At 42.8% G+C, this 22,490-nt stretch overlaps 1 protein-coding gene across 4 annotated transcripts in view; it reads left to right on the forward strand.

Moving 5' to 3' along the window:
• LOC126279128 (CCR4-NOT transcription complex subunit 6-like) overlaps positions 1 to 22,490 on the forward strand; it is an 811,221-nt gene that overhangs the window by 43,544 nt on the left and 745,187 nt on the right. For all 4 annotated transcript variants that reach the window (XM_049979620.1, XM_049979621.1, XM_049979619.1 and 1 more), the window contains exon 4: positions 8,048 to 8,223. In XM_049979620.1, coding sequence (XP_049835577.1) covers positions 8,048 to 8,223 — 176 coding nt within the window. The remainder of the gene's footprint in view (positions 1 to 8,047; positions 8,224 to 22,490) is intronic.

A 22,490-nucleotide genomic window follows, 5' to 3' on the forward strand; every position in this document is an offset into this window, starting at 1 on the left:
GCTGGCTGCCCAAATGTATGAGCCGACAAGGCACCGGAATCTTACTGACCTAATGTTTGCACTACCAGCTGAAATGATGGATTGGTTTGTTTCAGAATCTGTTCTTTGAGTCTGACATCAGGCACATTGTACACGATCACATCATGCAACATAACATCTGAATATAAAGCACCGCAAGCACATTTGAATTTGCATTTCCTTTTCATACCTTGCAAATCTGTTACCCACTCATGATAGTTTGTTCTGACCAGTTTTTGCGATTAAAGAATTGACACCTAGCTGCTACCACATTCACTTGTTGGTTATAATAGTTCGGTAGCGAGCTGGTAACATTGTTGTACGCAACTTCACTAGGAGTGATATTAGGAAAGAGTTTTTGAATTATTCTGAACACTGCACTTCTTGCTGCAGTTAATAGATAGGAAGTTTCACAGTACCTGGTACATTGTGAGCTAGTAAATGTCCCTCGAATTGGTGTAACCCCTCGAGCCATTCCTCTGCTTGTTCCCGAAACTGTCGAAAAGGTGGTATAGCAGCTGTAGTAAGTCGTGCTTGTTCTGTTGGGTGCACAGTGTTGGCCAGTAGCTGCTGCATTGTGTTGGGTAGTGCAGCAATCAGCTGTGTGTGTAACTGAAACATCTACTTAGCTGTGTGTTATCTAATGTGCTTGTGGCTGCAGTGCCTGAGCAGGGGGCTGGCCAGGGTGGCAAAAGGGGGGGGGGGGGGGAGACATGTTCGAAGGCAAAAATGAAACACACAGACAAAAAAAGCATAGAACATTTCTGCAACACCTACGTGAAAACACTCATTAGCAAAAATGACAAGAAACTGGTAAAGTAATGAGCACCCCTGCAAAGTAAAAGTAAAGACAAGAGAGAATTAAGGCACTAGCACAACATACAAGAAAGTCTGTGGCCGTCAGCCAACGAAGTTCATCAGATTGTCGTCGCCAGTTGTGGAGTCTTGCCCACTCGTCTCATATAGGATGCCTAAGGGATGCTGCGTTCCCGGAAGGCTATACAACAATTCAAGCAAATAACATTAGTAGTTTTATTTCAATAACTTTGAAATAACAATGATGCTGCAAACAATGGGCTACACGTAAACAGTAATGTCCTCTGTAGACAATGTCCAGACAAGCAATGGATTTGGATCACTTATAACTGATACTTTATTACTCTTTGCTAGGCCGTGCTAATACTGTCCACTAATGCCCAGCCGAGGCTGGCAGTAGCAGTGCTTATATTCACTGCTTGCAGAGTTCAGTCCTGTCGTGTCGCGGTTCGTATCAGCGGTCTATTGGCTGACATTGCCTCATTACCTTCTCTGGTCTTACTTTCTTCCTTTTCGTTCTGACACTTGCAGTTACATCATAATAATTTTACTAGACAGCAAATTAAAGCATCGTCTGCAAATAATCAAAGAAGACTGATAAGATTGTCTCCTAAATTGTTTATTTAGATCAGGAACAGCAGAGGGTCTGTTACACTTCCTTGTGGAATGGCAGCCATTACTTTTTCACTCAATGACTTCCTGTCAGTTGCCACAAACTGTAGCCTACCTGATACGAAGTCATAAATCAAATTGCACAACTGTGAAAATTGCTTGTAGGCATGCAATTTGATTATAAGCTCTTACGAAGAATGCTGTCAGAAGTCTTTTGAACATCTAAAAATGTGGAGTCATCTCGAGATTCCCCTATTGATAGCACTTGTTACTTTGTGTGAGTATAGAGCCAGTCGTGTTTCGTAAGAACAATATTTTTATGAATCGGCACTGATGATGTGTCAAAAGATAAGTTTCTTGGAGGTACTTCCTAATGCTGTAACTAATGATAAGCATAAGACCCAGTATATGCTCAGAATTTTGTCAATCTGTGAATAAACTGTCTTGTAAGATTTGACCTCTGTGTAGTTATGGAACTTTACATAAAGCGTATGGTAACAAGTGAAACATTGAGTGTGCTTTTGCTCTCCCCCCCCCCCCCCTCCTCTACTTCTACTATTTATTTATAGGGATCAGAAATCACCCATTGCTTCAGAGCCATAACAGCTATTAATTCTGTTCTGGTAGTGGGAAATCTTGGAAATAATGTTGAAAGTCATTAAGAGGGCAACCAAAGGATTCCAGATGTGTTAAAGCTCTTACTGGACTGTGCCTTATTTGGATATAAATTTGTCCCTTTACTATTACAACTGTTAAGTGAGTCAAAAAGACTTTTCTGTATGCATTTATAAGTAGCAACATGACCTCCCATTTTGCCCTTCAAATCAGCACTCGGACAAAATAGGTGTTTAAACTGTATGAGTCATATTTGAGTAAAACATACATACTGGGCAGAAACAACTCTTGGATTACTGTGCCAGTATGGGCTTAGTAATCACAAACTCCTTTTCTTAAACATAAGAACATTCACTGGTATACTTGGGAAGGCAGGGGAATCAGATCTGTCATTGACTATATAACAACAGATCAGGAATTCGGGAAGGCTGTGAGGGACACACGTGTATTCAGGGGATTCTTTGATGACACTGATCACTATTTAATCTGCAGTGAAATTGGTATTGTGAGGCCGAAAGTGCAAGAGGTCAGGTCCATATGTAGGAGGATAAGAGTGGAGAAACTTCAGGATAAGGAAATCAGGCACAAGTACATAACAGCGATCTCAGAAAGGTACCAGTTAGTTGAATGTAGTCAATTACAGTCATTGGAAAAGGAATGGATAAGGTACAGGGACACAGTTCTAGAAGTGGCTACAGAATGTTTTGGAACAGTGGTGTATAAAGGTAGGATGAAGCAAACAGCTTGGTGGAATGACACAGACAAGGCAGCCTGTAAAAAGAAAAAGAAGCCGTATCAAAAATGGCTACATACTAGAACTCAGGTAGACAGAGAAAGTTATGTTGAAGAAAGAAACAAAGCCAAACAGTTAATTGCAGGATCCAAGAAGAAATCTTGGGAAGACTTTAGAACATTCTGAAATGTAATTAGCAGTCTTTGAAAGGAAGGTAAGAAGGAAATGACCAGTATTTTGGACAGGTCAGGAAAACTGCTGGTGAATCCTGTTGATGCCATGGGCAGATTGAGGGAATATTTTGAAGAGTTGCTCAATGTAGGTGAAAATATGATCAGTAATGTTTCAGATTTCGATGTACAATGGGATAAGAATGATGATGGAAATAGGATCACATTTGAGGAACTGGAGAAAATATTCAATAGATTGCAGTGCAATAAAGCGGCTGGAGTGGATGAAATTAAGTCGGAACTCATCAAATACAGTGGAATGTCAGGTCTTAAATGGCTACACAGGATAATTGAAATGGCCTGGGAGTCGGGACAGGTTCCATCAGACTGGACGAAAGCAGTAATCACACCAGTCTTTAAACATGGAAACATAAAAGATTGTAACAACTACAGATGCATCTCTTTAATCAGCATTGTGGGTAAAATCTTCTCAGGTATTGCTGGAAGGGTGCGAGTATTAGTTGAGGACAAATTGGATGAAAATCAGTGTGGGTTACGCCTCATAGAGGTTGTCAGGACCAGAACTTTATCTTACGGCAAATAATGGAGAAGTGTTACGAGTAGAATAGGGAATTGTATCTATGCTTTATAGATCTAGAAAAGACATATGACCAGGTTCCTAGGAGGAAGTTATTGTCTGTTCTACAAGATTATGGAATAGGAGGCAAACTTTTGCAAGCAATTAAAGGTCTTTACATGAATAGTCAGGTAGCAGTTAGAGTTGACGGTAAATTGAGTTCGTGGTTCAGAGTAGTTTCAGGGGCAAGACAAGGCTGCAACCTGTCTCCACTGTTGTTCACATTATTTATGGATCATATGTTGAAAACAATAGACTGGCTGGGTGAGATTAAGATATGTGAACACAAAATAAGCAGTCTTGCATATGCGGTTGTGATGGCAGATTCGATTGAAAGTGTGCAAAGTAATATTTCAGACCTAGATCAGAAATGTAAGGACTATGGTATGAAGATTAGCATCTCCAAAATGAAAGTCAGTGGGAAAGAGATATAAACGGATTGAGTGCCAAATAGGAGGAACAAAGTTAGAACAGGTGGACGGTTTCAAGTACTTAGGATGCATATTCTCACAGGATGGCAACATAGTGAAAGAACTGGAAGCGAGGTGTAGCAAAGCTAATGCAGTGAGCGCTCAGCTACGATCTACTCTCTTCTGCAAGAAGGAAGTCAGCATCAAGACTACGTTATCTGTGCACCGTTCAATCTTTTCACCAGCTTTGTTGTATGGCAGCGGAAGCTGGGTGGATTCAGGTTACCTTATCAATAAGGTTGAGGTTACAGATATGAAAGTAGCAAGGATGATTGCAGGTACTAGTAGATGGGAACAATGGCAGGAGGGGGTCCACAATGAGGAAATCAAAGAAAAACTGGGAATGAACTCTATAGATGTAGCAGTCAGGTCGAACAGGCTTAGATGGTGGGGTCATGTTACATGCATGGGAGAAGCAAGGTTACCCAAGAGACCCATGGGTTCAGCAGTAGAGGGTAGGAGTAGTCGGGGTAAACCAAGGGGAAGGTACCTGGATTCGGTTAAGAATGATTTTGAAGTAATAGGCTTAACATCAGAAGAGGCACCAATGTTACCACTGCATTGGGGATCATGGAGGAATTTTATAAGGGGGTCTATGCTCCAGACTTAATGCTGAAAGGCATAATCGGTCTTAAATGATGATGATGATGATAATGATAAATTCTGGGCTCATTGTGTGTCACTGGTTGGAGTGGTGGTGTTTTTTTGTTGAGAAAATGCATAGTTTTTGGACTATAAAGATTGCATGCTGTATGGTATAATGAAGTGGGACCTTCATGGTATGCTCGCCCAGGCAGAATATTCTGGTGTCATGCTGTTACATATTCAGATATGTTTTAAAATGTAATAGCTGTGTAATATGAAAATGAAGAGATTTTTTTGAGAATGCACTGTTTGAACTCATTAATGATAAGTTATTTGGCGAAATATCTCTGACTAGGTGATACATTAGGTGTTGACGATGAGTATACCTTTTCTACAAGCGAGTATGAACCATCATCACCACACAGAACTAAATGAAACAAATTGAATGGAATTGCTTTAGAAAGAGAGCCAATGAGAAAATGTTTGCCTGTGCAAAAAAAGGGACAAAAGAAGTTCAGTGCAAACAGCAAAGTAGCTTAATTGCACTACAAATGCAGTTATGAGTGGTAATATTTTGCAAAGGGAAATGTCTGAGAAATTTAAAGAATGCCCATTTTGTAGTCTGATTGCCCATGATTACAACTTAAGGAAATGGGGTATTATTTCTACAAAAAACTCAGTTGTAAATGCCTTGGGACAAGGAGTTTTGTAGATAGAACTAAAAGAAAAAACCACATTCATTCCTGAAAAATAACAAGCTTTGTTTCTATGATGGAAATGAAGAATGGAAAAGTTCTCTGCCAAACATTTTGTAATAAGATTTCATCATCACATTTGAACATTTTTGTATGATTCAACAAAATACACAATTATACAGCGTGGTCCATTGATCATGACCGGGCCAAATATCTTACGAAATAAGCGTCAGACGAAAAAACCACAAAGAATGAAACTTATCTAACTTGAAGGGGGAAACCAGATGGCACTATGGTGGATCACAATAGCAAATATCCTTCAACTTTCCCCACAGAGAGAAATCCGGGGATGTCAGATCCAGTGAACGTGCGGACCATGCTTCGACGACCAATCCACCTGTCATGAAATATGCTATTCAATACCGCTTCAACCGCACGTGAGCTATGTGCCGGACACCATCAAGTTGGAAGTACATCGTCATTTTATCATGCAGTGAAACATCTTGTAGTAAGATCGGTAGAACATTACGTCGGAAATCAGCATACATTGCACCATTTAGATTGCCATTGATAAAATGGGGGCCTATTAACCTTCATCCAACAATGCCGCACCATACATTAACCCGTCAAGGACGCTGACATTCCATTTGTCGCAGACATCGTGGATTTTCCATTGCCCAATAGTGCATATTATGCCGGTTGACGTTACCGCTGTTGGTGAATAATGCGTAGTCGCTAAATAGAATGCATGCAAAAAATCTGTCATCGTTTCGTAATTTCTCTTGTGCTCAGTGGCAGAACTCTACACAACGTTCAAAGTCGTTGCCATGCAATTCCTGGTGCATAGAAATATGGTACGGGTGCAATTGATGTTGATGTCACATTCTCAGCACCGATGTTTTTGAGGTTCCTGATTCTTGTGCAATTTGTCTGCTAATGATGTGTGGATTAGCCACGACAGCAGCTAGAACACCTACTTGGGCATCATCATTTGTTGCAGGTCATAGTTGGCGTTTCACATGTGGCTGAACACTTCCTGTTTCCTTAAATAACTTAACTATCCGGAGAACAGCCCGGACACTTGGATGATGTCGTCCAGGATACCGAGCAGCATACATAGCACACACCCGTTGCGCATTTTGATCACAATAGCCATACATCAACTCAATATCGACCTTTTCCACAATTGGTAAACGGTCCATTTTAACACGGGTAATGTATCACAAAGCAAATACCGTGTGCACTGGTGGAATGTTATGTGATACCACGTACTTATACCATTTGTGAATATTACAGCACCATCTATTACAAAGCAAAAAAAGTGGTTCAACTAAAACATTCATATTTCTTTACGTACTTCACGAATATGTAATAAATAATGGGGGTTCCTATGGGGGGGGGGGGGGGGGGGAACGCAGTTGATATCCATTTGACCTATGGCAGCGCGATCTAGCGGGCCAGCCATAGTGCCATCTGGTTTTCCCCTTCAAGGTAGACAAATTTCGTTCTTTGTAGTTTTTTCGTTTGATGCTTATTTTATGAGATATTTGGCCCGGTCACTTTCAATGGACCACCCTGTACAAATGACACTTTACAATAGAAAAGTACAATCCGTATTTTAGCACAATTATGTAGCTATTTGTTTACATATGTATGTATGTTAAAGGAAAAATAAATGTGTCCATTAGTGTTTAAAAATTAATAGTCTTTTCCATTACATGCTACACAAATACTGTGTTGATTTTCATTACAGAATAAAATTGCTGTTTGTCTGCAAGACAGACATTTGGCTCATGAATGCATGACCTTATTGCTCAAAAACTAGGTATTTCCTCTTAACAGAGGATTTCTCACCACTGCATTCACCAACTCGAAATGATCCTGACACATGATTCTCATCCAAATATGACTCTTTAAGTTGAAACACCTACCTTGTAATAGTACTATTAACTTTCCTACTCTCCTTTATTGATACTGATTCTATATAAACTACTGCTAGCAGCGTCAATCTTAATTCCCCTGATTGCTTTGCCTTCATGTCAATGTAGTCACACATTCAGGACTACTTTCTTGCAACAGGTGCCTTTAGAAATTTTGAATCACTAAATCTAAGATATCACCTGTGAAAATAGCAAGTAGGGGTTTGCATAAATGATAGTGTTTCCTAAACTTTTGCTGATTTTATGAGTGTGATTTTTCTTTTTTTAAGTCTTGAGACACATCATCATATAGGTGTGCAGAAAGTGATCAACGATGCCACAGCTTTTTGTAATATGCAGCTGTTTGCTTAAGGTGATATTTTGGGACTTTGTTGAAGGATCTGTTGTTAATATTAGATGAACTTAGTGTATGGTTCTGATAGCATTTCTTATAAATATATGATATGCTGTTAACTGTTCACTATCAATCTATTTATCTTCCCCTTTCAACAAAGATTGCAACAATCCACCATACATTAAACATTTCTCTTTAAACAAACATTAGCACCATAATAGCAGGTTTGCATTTCATATAGCCACAAAGAATGATGAGGTTAAACCTGCTTAAAACATACACAGCAGATTTTCATGTCCATATTCTACCAGCCATTGTTAAAAGTCTTTCAGTTTACTCCTAACTTAACATAGCATTATTTCAATATCGAGACTATACTCAGTTTTATAAGATTTTTTTTATTATTATTTTGCTTTGTGCAGGGAACTTCTGCTGAACAACAACTATCTACGGGTTCTCCCATACGAGTTGGGGAAACTCTTCCAGCTGCATATTTTAGGACTCCAGGGTAATCCTCTGACAAAGGAGATCCTAGCCATGTATGGGGAACCTAATGGAACTCATCGGCTGCTGACCTACATGCTGGACAACTTACAAGGTAGGCCATGACTCTTCAATTTCATGTTGTTTAAAGTGACTGACACTTTTGATGATTGGTGAAAACTCCCAAATTATGACTGCTTAATGGTTGCTAAAGTGTGCTGCTGCAATTTGTTGTTAACCCTGTTGATTCATTGTTTATAAGCTCACAGTCTGGCTCCAGCTGCTAGAGACTGGTCATGTGTGTGTGTGTGTGTGTGTGTGTGTGTGTGTGTGTGTGTGTGTGTATATATGTGTGTGTTTATTTTGGACAAAGGCCTTGTTGGCTGGAAGCTAACTTTCAAATAGTCATTTTGTTGCACTTTTCTACGACTCAGCAACTCCACTATTTGGTGAGTAGCAATTATCCTTTTTATTATATTGTTATAAGCCTTTTTTCTAGACATTCTGTTTTGTAACTTAACTGCCTGAAATCATGCAACAGAATTATTGCCTGTCCTGCTGCAGAATCTCTATCTAATGGTCGCCAAATGCACACTGGTCTGAGCAGTAACAAAGTGAAATAGTAGTGAAGTTTTCACTAAAAGAAATTGATGTTAAGCCCATAAGTTGACGTTGATGTGGAGCAAAGAATTCATGTGTCATGTTTATTTACCAAAGCTGATTCAGAGAAATATTTCATTTAAAGTGTTATTTGTCAGCAATTATCGATCTCATACTGAAAGCATATATCATAATGACAGAATTGTCTTCATCTTCCTTTTCCTCTTTCTTAATGTTTGTAATGCATGCTGGTGTCGTTCACTGGTTGCCATTTTAGCTGATATTGTGCTTGATCAGAGTGCAGGCCAGAGATCTTTATCTTCGTGCAAAGTTTCAAGCAATTACTGCCTGGATTGTTCTACTGGCCATTTACCATTTACTAGCGAACTAAAAACAGTTTTCGCTACAGTTGGTACGTTTGCTCTAAGAACATGGCTGTACCATTGTATCTGCTATTGGTGCTGATCCATGTAACTTATGAACTTTATCACTTGGGACATGATAATGCAGTGTTAGTTCAAATATTCAACTGAGCATCTCAGTTTCTGTGACAGCAAGTCATTGTTTCACTTATTTTATATCCCCGTCTGGAGCACGTACGTGAGCGAGTGCTGAGACACAAATAACGATTCCCGTATAGTATGACAGTTTAGTTTATTAGCACAATATGCAGAAGTTAAGTCCAGTATGATGCAACGGTGGAAAGACACAACTAAATGATTGTCCTGATCCAATATGAACAAGAATCTTCCATGGCATAGGTTGTGACAGTCACTGACACAAGTTTCATTTACTAAGTCCCATCCCTGGTGTCTGCTGGAGTCACATCACATTTCACATGGGGTGTGGATACAGTCTTCGGGCTGGGCCCCGGCAGGAGCTCTGATAGACGGGCCCACAAGAATAACACAGGTGGAGGAATATGACAGTGGCAGTCAGCTAGCACGTGACGGTGGATGCAACTTAGCCCTGTGATGCCAGAACTGCTTCTGCTGATGAGTACACTGCTTGTGAGCACTACTGGCCCATGATGGCACGTGGTAGTGATCAGCGTGTCAACAGATTATCAGCAGTACAGTGTTAAAATGTGGGCTGTACATGTGATATTTTAAACAGTCTACCGAGAATAAGCACTTATGGCCCTGAAGCAGATTACCTGCTGGATGCGGCTGTTGTGCTGGAAGTAGCCAATGGACGGTCAGGTACAATATCCCTGCCCCCTCAAGATGACAGAGTAGTGATCATGACAGAGGTCAGTGTGTTCTCCATGGGGTGAGGGGAGGGATGGAGATAGTGGTGCCCAGCGACTGAAGGAGAGCGTGGTGGTGATGGTGCTGGTGCTGGTGCTGCTGCTGCTGCTGCTGCTGCTGATGATGATAGACTAGTGGGTGTTGGTGGCCAGTGTGAGACAGGAGCCTGATAACTACAGTCACCTGAGACACAATGACTTCGGAGGGCAAGAGAGTTGACACTGGGGTATGCCTGTGGCCAATGGGAGACAAGGCTCAACCAAAGAAGCCTATCAAAGGCACGAACAAAGGTGGCAGAAATATGTCTGAAAAGAAAAAGACTGTTGGAGAAAGATACGATGGCAGCACAGCCTGGTGTGGGCCAACTGGTGCCACCATGAGGCCGTACTCGTGACCAACTGGAGCAGAGGTGCAAAGCTACCAATGGGGTGGTGGGGCATCGGCAGGTGTGTATGGCTCTGGGAGATGGCGCAGCAGTGTGATGCGGCATTGTGGTACCGATAGGGCACTAGTGGCATTGGGAACAGCTTGACCAATGTGGTTGTCGACATAATTGTGCAATGGCCATGGAGCCTGTGGGACAATGATTGCCAGGAAAAAAAATGTGAAAACGGCAGATGAAAGGTCCACTGTTCACAAAAGGAACACGTGATCACTTAATAAATGAATAGATATGAGTGTTTAAGTCATTGTGGAATGACACATATCTTCTACAGTGGCCATTTATAGGCTGGCATTGCCTTGTGCACTAAAACAGTTTGTACCAGTTCACCAGGCAAGGGTGCATACAAACAGTGACCCCCAGACTGCCGCATGAGGGAGAACCAGAAGAAAAGGATAAATAGAGGTAGGTACGGGGTGGAAGACTGCTTGTGGGAGAGTAACCCAAACCAATGGTAGGTGAATGAAATGCAACAGACAGACAGCAGATGAAACAACAAACCAGGAAAGGACAAACAATCTAGATGACAACATGACACTACTCAAAGCCGTCGTCACAATGATGACAATGAGTCCAAGAGCAGTGGAGAGACAAATCTGAGATGAAACCTAAGAGAGTAACTGGGTGACGAGCGAGGTAGTTATCGATCAGTCCTAGTACATTGAAGGTAGATCCAACACTATCGAGCACGAGAGCAGTGAACTGACTGGCTGTTCCCTGGGTGGCTGCCTGTACAACAGCCGTGTGGAATGATATTAACTGCCGTACTCGCGTGGCAGCCGTACAAGCGCAGCACTGTGTGGCTAGGGTGCCCTCTAACAGCAACCTATGTCCACCAACCTCTTTGGCACCTGATATCAGATCCCTCCCACCCTAAACAGGGACACCCCAGACGATGCCACGGGAAGCGGAAAGATGGTATGGATGAAGACCCTTTCCCTTCAACTGTCAATTATAGAAAGGGAAGGTGGTCAGCAGTGTCCATCACGACATTGCTGGAGGAGAGTGTGCCACAGGGTTCCCCTGATCCCTACGAATGCAGAAGGTAGTGCCGGTGCGCCTGTGGGTAGTTGTCAGCAGCCACCACAAGCGGTGCCGACATTGTGGCCTCGTGGTCACCGGAAGGTGGAGGGGTAGGATGTGCAGTGGGTATGACTCCTGTACTCCAGGCTGGAGATGGTACTGGTGTTGGCATCTAGTACCATCCTCCAGCATCCTAGCTGCTGGCCCACTCAGTAAAGCCAGGTGCATAATGATGGAACGGCTATGAACGGGACATGGGCGGTGGTTACATCTGAAGATGAAGCTCACAGCACAACATTCAAATGATGATGTCTTGTTGTGCCTACCTGCTGTCCTGGACCTCGATTTCGAGTAAAGCAGATCCCCTGCTTATACAGGGATACTGCATGACAACATACACTAATTAACGCTGACCTACAATTGATATAAACCCACCCAGGTGACAGCAGCATCACCTGGTGAGGAATGGCAGATAGTCAGACACGTGCACGGCACGTGTGGCATCGGCTGGTGTGCTGTCCGTGTGTAGAATGGGGAAGGCGTGTGATCTATCTCAGTTCGACCGAGGGTAGATTGTGATCACCCTGAGGCCAAGCGTGAGCGTTTTGGAAACTGCACCACTTGCTGGGTGTTCAGTGTGTGTTGTGGTGAGTGTCTTCAACATGTGGCAAAACCTTGTCCATATGTCATGGAGGTGGGCAGTCACCCCTCATTACAGGTGACAGATGTCATAGTCGGGGCAGACTGGTAAAACAAGACATGCAGCGAACTGTGGCAGAACTAACATTAGACTTTAACCCTGGGCAGAGTACAAATGTGTCTGAACACTCGTAATGATGGGTCTTCACAGCTGATAACCCATACAACACCGTGACATTGGCAACTGTGACTGAATTAGGCAAGTGATCATCAGCATTGGACATGCCATAGTAGCCGAGCATGTCATGGTCTGATGAATCCTAATATGTTGTCCGTCATGCCCACGAGAGGGCGCAAATCTGTCATCTTCCAGGGAACATCTCCTTGACACCTGTACTGCAGGACGGAAACAAGCTGGTGCTGGCTCCATTATGGGTCATTAAAATGGGAATCCATGGGCCCAGTAGAGCTCATGCAAGATTCCGTGATGGCCATGGATTATCATAAATTGGTTGCAGACTGTATACACTCCTTCGTGACAATTGTGTTTCCCGACGGCAGTGACTCATTTTTCAACAAGATAATGCGTCATGTCAAACGAGGTTAGGAATTTGGTGAAGTGGTTTGAAGGACACAGTGGCGAGTAGTATAATTTTATGTGCCCAGGAACATTTATGAGATTTTTTAGTGGCAAACACAATTGCCGGTTGCTTCTTTTTTATCTGTGAGGAGGTGCCCTGTGCAGGGAGCAACATCTCAAATGAGTATGCAACTGATTGTTTGGAGCTATCTTCATTACTGTGTGCCCTGATGCCATAGGCGGGTGTGTCAGGCACCACATCCACCAGATTTTCTGGAAATGAAGGTAGGATTCAGGGGTTGGATTTCAGCATGATTTTTTATTGAGTAAAAGCTAGGTCACAGGCAAGGGTCCAGTGGTAGGGCACTCTATTTTTATGCTGATGATTGTGGGGTTGTGCAATGTGGGCTGCTTGTGGTCAGAACTTGGGGTAATAGTTGACTTTGCCAAAAAACACCTGCAGTTGGTAAGTTCCTCAGTTGGCAAAAGGAATCAATGGTGGTGGCATTTCAGTCAGTAGTCTTGATTCCATCTTTGGCGAGCCAGTACCCTAAATACTCCACTTCCAGCTGGAAAAATCGCCACTTGTCCAAATTACAATGCAGACCTATGTCCTGCAGGGTTGCAGAGGTTTTGCAAGTGCTCCTGGTGAAAGGGTCCTGTAACAGTGAGATAATAGAGATTCACACAACCCAAAATGTGTGTGTCAGTTGTTCCAGATACCTTTGGAATTTTGTGGGGGCTGAAGCAGTGCCAAATGGGAGTCACTTGCACTTATATAAACCAAAAGGCATGTTGACGACAACAATGTTCTGAGAGTCATCATCTAAGGACAACTGAAGCTAAGCTTTGGCAAAGTCAGTCTTTGAGTGGTATTGCCCACCAGAAATTTTGGTAAGGAGGTCTTCCATTTTGGGAATAGGATAAGATTTAATGAGTGATAGAGCATTGATGGTAGCCTCGAAATCTCCATAAAATTGAGGAGAACGATTGGGCTTCCTGTTTATAAGGAGTGGGGTGACTCATGCTCTAGATCTCACAGGCTCAATACTCCAGCAGCCGGGAGATGATAAAGCTCCTGCTTCACTGCAGTTTGTAAGGCTACTGGAATGGGTCTTGCATGGTGAAAATGAGGTGTGGCATCTGGCTGAAGGGTGATGTGAACCTGAAAATCGTAGGTGCATCCGAGATATGTATTAAATAGTTTGTGGAAAGGGGCTTCAGTGGATACAGCCATGATTTTGTCAGAGATAGAAAATCCAAACAGTTTAAAAGGCATCGGCCAGAAGTGTTTAGTAGCCAATGTGTGGTGGACAACAAATAATGTAATGAGCCATTTAATGTGTTCATAGGCTTCTGTGACCAAGAACTGCCCACAAAGGGAATAGAAATGTCCCCCTAAGCCACAAAATGCCGCGAGGCCAGAAAAAACTCGGTGGAGCCCAGTCAGGCATACTTTGCCACATTGATCAGACAGTGGCTCCTTTGTCCATCTGAAAATGGACATCCTTATTATAAATGTGGAGCATCTACATGAAAGGGTCCAGTAGAGCTACTGACTGCAGTGCATGAACAATGTCCTGATACCCACATGGTACAGGACGGGGGCAGGTTGTGTGGCTGCAACACACCAATCGAAGATGATCCTCTTTGCTACTGAGCACGCAGGTTCTCCAGCAGTCTCGACAGTCAGCCCATGAGTGATTGGAGAAACACTGTTGGCACAAACGAAGTGGTCCCCGTGGTCTGCAACGAGGTGCGACCAGAGACTTAGATGCCGTAGAAATGTCACACACAGACATCACAAGGGTGCTCCCTGCAGGTTGTCTTACACTTGCAGTGCAGCTGTGGGGTGTGTGGACCACTGCAACTTGTGGCCTCACCACCAGTCATTCATTAGCCTCCTGTGCGATTTCAAATGAGTGTGTGATGTGCAAAATGTTCTCCAACAAGGGTTATGTAGTTTCAAAACCGCAATGTGGACCTTCAGATCTGATGCAAGGTGGACCACCACATCACAGTCTGCATATGAAGTCTTGCTGCCTTGTCTGGTGCAAGTTAAATCTTATTTGGACTGAGACCTTGCAAGCCAGTAAGTCACCCAAAAACAGTATGATTTCCCAGCAGTTTGTGATATTAATGAAACTCTAGCCTGGAGGCAACCACATAGTACCTCTGGGAATGGTAATTGATCAACAGAATGCATAGAGTGCAAAGGATCTGACAGAGGAGCGAACTTTCATAGCACAGTTTCATGCTGACCACGACCTGTGCCTTCTTAATGATGGTGCCTCTACTCATTTTAGTGCCACCTGTGTCACTATCTCTACTGTTGCTCTTTCACTCACTTCCCATCCCCTCCTTACCTCTTTACATTGGTCATCACATGATGACCTCTGTGTTAGTGACCACTTCCTGTTGATTCCCACTTTCCCTTCTCACCTCCTAATCACCTGGTTATGCTGCTGGGCTTTCCATAGTGCCGATAAGCCTCTATATACCTCCCAGTTCATGTTCATACTATTTTTGTCATATTGCATTGATGATCCCGAACATGATCTGTTCGATAAGATAATCCACGCAGCTGGCATTGCCATTCCCTACGCAACAGGCCGTGTTTGCCATCGACCAATTCCTTGGTCGAGCATAACTATTGCCACCACCATCCGTGATCATTCTAGTACCTCCCGCCGCGTAAGTCGAACACGCGCCAGAACAAATGGACGTGGCCAGCCCATAGAGGGCTCCGCGTCCGCGACGGCTCTTCAGCGCAGCGAGGGTGCCACCACTACACCACATGCAGTCTGGTACTCACTCTGGATTGCGTCTCTATCTCAGCAGTACTGCGTTCTGGTTGTTGCTCGTTGTTGACATTTGCCTGGCTCTGGTTCCGAGTGGATTTACTGTTGGTGTTTGGTGTTGTGGTTTCTACAAGCCTCCGTTGTTTATCTCTTCCTTGTTGTGTCGGTCATAGTCGGTCGTTGTAGGTTGTCGTTGGTCTGTCATCCGACTCGTCCTTGTGTTTACCCGATGGTGCGTGCTCCACCGCCGGCGGCATCCCCGCCTGGCAGTTCCGATCCGCAGCCCAATTCGTTACCACGATTGGTTTTGGTTACTACAATCATCGTTGCACCTTGCAACATTTTAAGCAGCACCAGTCCTCTGCCAGTCTTATTACCTTTAAACATCTTTGCGCCAAAACCTGTAACTGAATCAGAGCAAGCAGGTATGTTGGGAACGCTTTGTCTCCTTACTAAGTTCTTCTGTCCGTTTGTCACAGGTATGGTCTATACTCCACACTCTCCAAGGTTGTCAGTGACAGTCTTCCGTTTTGGACCTTGCTCTTTCAGATGACGTTTGTATGGACCATCAGTTCTCACTGAACACCTTGCGACTCATTTTGCAATGGCATGGATGTCAGCCTCTTATCCAGCCACCTTACTCCTCCGAAAATCCATTTATGTTTCACCCCTTGTCAGATGGACCTTTTACTGAATAGGAGGTACTTCTGGCCCTCTCTTCTTCCCACTATTCAGCCCCTGGTCCTGATTCCATCCATAACCCACTGCCTCTACGCCTCAGTCCTCCACAACGGCAGTATCTCCTCCAGGTGTTCAAATGTATTTGGCTCCAAGACATTTTCCCCTCTCAATGGATAGACAGTATTTTGGTTCCTATCCTTAGGCCCGTCAAGGACCCATCGTCCCTTGTTAGTTACAGGCCAGTCAGCCAGACCAATATCCCCTGCAAGTTACTAGGACAGATGACAGCTTGTTAGCTCAGTTGGGTCCTTGAATCTCAGGACCTTTTATCTGTTTACCAGTACAGCTTTTGGGAGGGATGGTCTCTGATTGATAATCTGGTTCGACTGGAAACTGCAGTTGGCAGGTTTTTTTTCTCAGTAGCACTATCTTGTCGGAGTTTTCTTCAATCTTCGTAAGGCCTTGACACACTGTGGTGCCATCACATCCTCTTTATGCTCCACGAGTAGGGTCTTTGGGTACTCCTCCGGATTTTTACTCACCAATTCCTGTCCCATTGGTCTTTCAGAGGCCAGGTTGGTTCTGTTCTCAGTTCTCTGCGGACTCAGGAGAATGGTATTCCACAGGGCTCCATATTAAGTGTCCTTCTTTTTCTCATCGCTATTCATGGACTTGTGGCCTCTGATGGACCTTTGGTCACCCCAGCTCTATATGTGGATGATATCTGTATTTTGGCTAGCTCCCACTCAGTGGCCTCCATGGAATGGCAGCTCCAAAGCGCCGCCTGGCATGCCTCGATGCGGACTCTGTTGTACAGTTTTCAGTTGTGTCCCCGTAAGCCGAGGGTAGTGCAGTTCTGTTGCCATACTGTGATCCATCCTGATCAGAAGCTCTGACTCGACATCCAACACCTTACAGTGGTCCCCCAGTTCCGTTCATTGGGTGTTCTTTTTGACAACAAGCTTACTTGATTTCCCCATATCCATCATTTGAATGTTGGCTGCTTTCATAAACTCAGTATCGTTTGCTTTGTTGCCCACACCTCTTTCAACCCTTCTTCACCTTTATCAGGCATTAGCTCTGTCACATGGACTATGGGTGTAATGTTTATGGATCAGCTGCCCCTTCCACACTGCTCCTCTTGGATCCAGTTCACAATCATGGTATCTGTTTAGCCTTGGGTGCCTTTCACACTAGTCCTGTCAATAGTCTTATGGTTGATGCTGTGATCCCTCCCCTTTTGGTTGACAGGTCCCAGCTATTGGTTTCTTTTGCCATCGCTATCTGCTCTTGCCTGCCCGGCACTCCTATTCCATTCTTTTCATGAATTTGGGCTTTCACCTACTAACTGCTTCCCCTTGGGTGGGTTTGTTTAACAGTTGAGCTCCACCTTGATTCTCTCCGCCAGGACTTGGCTTCCATCTCCCCTCCTTGTCCTCTTCCCCACATTCTGTCCTGGCCATTTCCTCCTCCCCCCCCCCCCCCCCACCACACTGTTATTTCCTCTGCCCTTGATTCAGATGGATCTTTTCTGGCATCCATAATCCACCATTTCTCCAGTGGTGTCCTGTTGTTTCTTCAAAGTGCTCTTACTGGAGTTTCAGGATGCCACTGTTGTTCACATCGATGGCTCTAAATCCTCTGATCATGTCTTCACTTTTTCTGTTAGCATAGCACATCATCTCTTGCATGCCATGTGTGGAGTGTTTACAGCATATTTGACAGCCATGTGTTGGGACTTCTGCTTTCTTTAAATGGTCCTCAGTCACCCAAGTTTTGTTATGCATAAACGCAGTGAGTGGCCTTCAGGCTACTGTTCAGATTTTTTTCCAGCCGCTCCTTGATCCCTGCCATCCGTGACCTTCTCACTGATCTTGGTGATCCTTCTTGTTCGGTTGATTTCCTTTGGATACCCGGTCACGTGGGTATCCTGGGAAACTGGGAAATGACCTTGCTGATCGGAGGGGGGGGGGGGGGGGGGTGAGGGGGAGGTGGGATGTGGTCCACCTATCCCCCCATCTAACAAACTTCACACAATCAAGGATATTCCTACCATATGGTGTTCTCCCATCTGCCTCTTCAGGCCGGAATCTACTATACTCTGCTGTCTTTGCATTGGCTGTACTAGGTTGAGTGATGGTTTTTACCTCCAGAATGAGTGCCCCCCTCCTTTTTAGTTCAACCTCAAGGTGATCCATATTTTGCTGTACTGCCCCCACTTTCTGTTCCTTCACATTAAATATGCCCTCCCACCTTCCTTGTGTCAGTGGTTAGCGGATAACCATCACATGACTGCATCTGAACCCGATTTTCTTTGCAAAAATGGTTTGTCTTCTTAGGTGTAAGTACTTGAATTCTGCTCTGGAATTCAAGTCCCCCAGTTAGCGTACGCGATGACTATGGAGGCCGTGGCCTTGCCTCCACACTGGCCAGGTTCTCCCTGCCTTTTTCCCTACATTTTGTCTGGTTTGTTGTGCAGTTTTGTTTATCCTTTTCTTGTGTCTTCTCCCTTTGCTATTGTCCTGATTGCATTGTGATTATGGTATGGTGTGGGTATCCAGACGGGTTGGTGGCAGCGGTGGTTGCCCACCACACAGAGCATTTTTGGGGCACCCCTGCTCTTCATGTTTCCACCCTTTCCTCTTCCCGCTACCCTGACAGTCCTGTTCCCTCCCTCTTTGCTTGCCTGTTATCCCTTCCCCTTTCCCTTCACTGGACTGTGCTGTTTGTGTTGTTCCTCCCCTGATTTCTGCCATCTTAGATCATGGGGCCGATGACCTCGCTGTTTGGTCTCCCCTCCCCCAGTCAACCTAACCAATCATCCGTTTAAGTCACATAATGCTCAGGTGGTTATGGATTTCTGTAGACAGCAGCAGTTGTCAAGCCCAAGTACTTAAAAGTCCTTGTTGTTTGGAGGTCAGCGCGATTGATTCTGATGGAATGTGAGTAATTTAGATCTGTGATGAGTTACTATTTTTTCTTTATATTGAGTCATACACTGAATTCTGTGAGATGGTCGTCTCAGGCTTGGACTTCACATTCCAAGTTAGTCTTATCTTCAGAGACTGATAGCACATCATGTCCAGGTTGTTGTTTTCTGCATATCTCTTCTGACTGTATTCATGACTAAGATGAGAGGAGAGGTGAAAGAGCAGGTCCCTGGTGTACTCCTACAGAAACAATATAACAACTTAATAGTATAATGTTATATTATTATGAAAGTAAGAATCCACAGAATGATGTTGACAGTTTTCCTGAGGAAATGAATACTTGATGTCTTGGAATTGCAGCCAATTATCATATACTCCTCCTCCTCCTCCTCCTCCTCCTCCTCCTCCTCCTCCTCATCATCATCATCATCATCATCATCATCTAAGACTGATCATATACTTCTAAGCAAAATTGCCATCTGTGTTAGTCATCTTTAGGCAACGTGACATGTGTGTCCCATGTGGCTCTATTTACTAACGTGCTGTATGGAATTCACATACCTGTCATGAACATAACAAGAAGACTATACACTCAGGGAGAGTCAGCACCATCATTTGTGGAACTACACTTATATTACAACTGTCTGCTGCAAAGTGGAAGATTCTGCAGTCTTATTTATCACTGGGTACCAGATTCTTTTGCTGTACAAATGTACGCAATATGTATGTGTGTGGATACACCAGAACCTCTAAAATATAGATATGAATTGTGCTCAATTGATCATACGGAAATAAAAGTGCAGTTTTCATAGTTTCAGCATTAAAACTACGAATTTCCTGGTCAGTGTTGTACCAAATTGTTCAGTTACAAAGAAATTATTTAAAAAATGTAATGAATTTTATATCGACATTTTATTTGTATTGTACAGTGTGCACTTCCAGTATCTTTGGCACCGTAGCTCCTTAGGCAATCTGGATAACTTTAGTCAATTAACATAGCTGCACCATTATCTGCCATTTTTCACAGACAAACAACACCGCAGTGCCATTTTCAGCCATTTCATTCTTAATTTCCAATTCGTGTGAAAACTGATATTTATAGTTTAGCAATTTATACCATTGTATGAATTTAATACTTTAAAAACCAATTTTAACTTCATATAAGATATTGAAGAGTGATGCTTATTGATGGAGAAAAGATGGAGCTTCTTACCACATCTATTTACATATGAAATTTCTTTAAAGTAGAAATTTCCCTGTGTGAGCCTGTTCTTTCATTTGAAATAAACACTTTATTTCATCTGCAATTAGTTAATTTTGTACCATTGGACATATTCATTTAATATCACACAAAAGTCAGGTTATACACGTCCATTTGTTGTAAAGTGATCCACACACCTTTGTGGAAAGGTTAGTATGTAATATTTCCTGTATTCATATCAAATAATGTAATATTATACAATGAGATATACAGATTTCTGTATGTAGGACTAAAAAAGTGAAATTCCTGCACTGGTTTAGTCATATACCACCAGACACAGTGTATGAAAAAATAAGTCAGTGTATAACTACAGTTGCCTACACCATGTGTGCATTGTTTGATGACCTGCAAGACACTGACCTAATGTTTTCTGGTATGGTGGTTGGCTAAACAGGCATATGGGTTGCAGTTTTTTTTAGTTCTTTGCACAGTAACTCAGAACTGAAAATACAGTTAAATGGAAATATAGGCTCCATTACTTATTGATCCTTACACAGTCTCATGAAAGCGTGCTACCTAAATTTAGTGTGATGTTGCATAATTATGCTTGAGATGGTGCAATTAGCTATTCACCAGTGAAATAGTGTTCATTTCAAATAAAAAAAGCACTGCAAAGGAAGAAAATTCCTTTGGATAAATTCAGTGCATCTGCAAATCTGAGCACAAAAGAAGGTAAGTCTACTGACAGATACTGTACACAGGAGAATCCATATGCCAGTATCACTCTCTGGCATGGTACCAAATAGTTATAGTTAGAGGGCACACCTACTGAGGACCATATTATGCATGTCACAAAGATAGCTCGATCCAGCTGCCATAGTTAAGCTCTGGCATCACAGAATACAGACCTAACATGGGCTAAATCCTGCATGATGGTAGGCAAACAGTATGCAAATGAATATTCATCTACCAACCATTAATTTAAGTGTTTGCACTGTTTTGCTCCTCGAGTTGTTATCAGTTGCCAGTTGTCATTTACCAGTTACCACTGAATATTTATTGACTGTCGAGTGGCACAGTGTGCATTATTAACAGACACAGAACTCGGATACTGTCACCGACAGCAGAGCCGTACTGGAACTGCCATTAGATTAGGTAGTCATCATTCACTGCGATAAATGTATACCAGTGTTCAAAACTTAAACATATTACCACAGCTCCACATCATCGTCGTTATCACTGTCACACTGAATTGAAATATTTGTATATATGTGTTTTTAATAAATGATTGTAGATTGTTATTTATTGTGTTGCAACATTGTTTTTTTATAGTCTAGTTTTGTCCCGTGACAAGACTATCCGCAGTGTACAAGCATACCACCTCAAATACAGCAACTGCCTTTTGTGTTGGGGATCCACTTCCTGCTACCTTTATGTTGGGTGCTAAACTTGTTTGGTGAATATAGTAAACACTTGTTCTGAAACAGGACTTTATTTTTTTTGCTCCAAGTGTTCCCTTCCAAAGTTAATCAGGAAAATGTTGCACAGTGTGCTTGTATTTTATGTAGAACTGATGTTGGTGTTCATAATGTTTTGTGTTGTCTAAGTCGGTGGGCTGTCTGACTGGTTAAAGACCCATTAAGACCACTGCAGCAAGATCTCATTCATTATGTCACAACTTGAGGTTTTGAAAATGAGGATTTTGAATTGATCAGTTTTTCCCCTTCCAGAAGTTGAATTTACAGCCTTGAGTCATTATGGATTTATCCTTTGAAATGGATAAGCTGATGGGACAAAGAATTGATTTTTGTGTAGAATTTGAAGGTCTGTGTGAGTGATTGTGTTTGCAAGATTATGGAGTGCACTCATAGAAATTTATTTTGTAACTTTAACCTTTTTATATTTCGTATTAGCCACCAATGACCAAATCTCAGAGCCAAAAGTGAGCATAGATAGAAGAGAAACTTTGAAGAATTTTGGATAAATTCAGTGTGTGAATGAAGATGCCTACATATTTGATAATTTTTTTCTGTAGTAGGACGATTCCGTTTGTAATAATTCAACAACTTGTGTTATTTATTTGTTGGTAAGCCAAATAGCTGGAGTTTTGTTGATGGCAATAATAATTTTTTAAAGAAGAGCACAGTTCTGAATTTCTTAAAGATGTTTTTGTAGTTTGGTGTCAGTGAACTTCAGGTTTGAAGTGCTTCTGTAAGTAGCTATATCATTCACACA

Source organism: Schistocerca gregaria, chromosome 6 (assembly GCF_023897955.1).
Source record: "Schistocerca gregaria isolate iqSchGreg1 chromosome 6, iqSchGreg1.2, whole genome shotgun sequence".
Classification (NCBI taxonomy): Eukaryota; Metazoa; Arthropoda; class Insecta; order Orthoptera; family Acrididae; genus Schistocerca; species Schistocerca gregaria.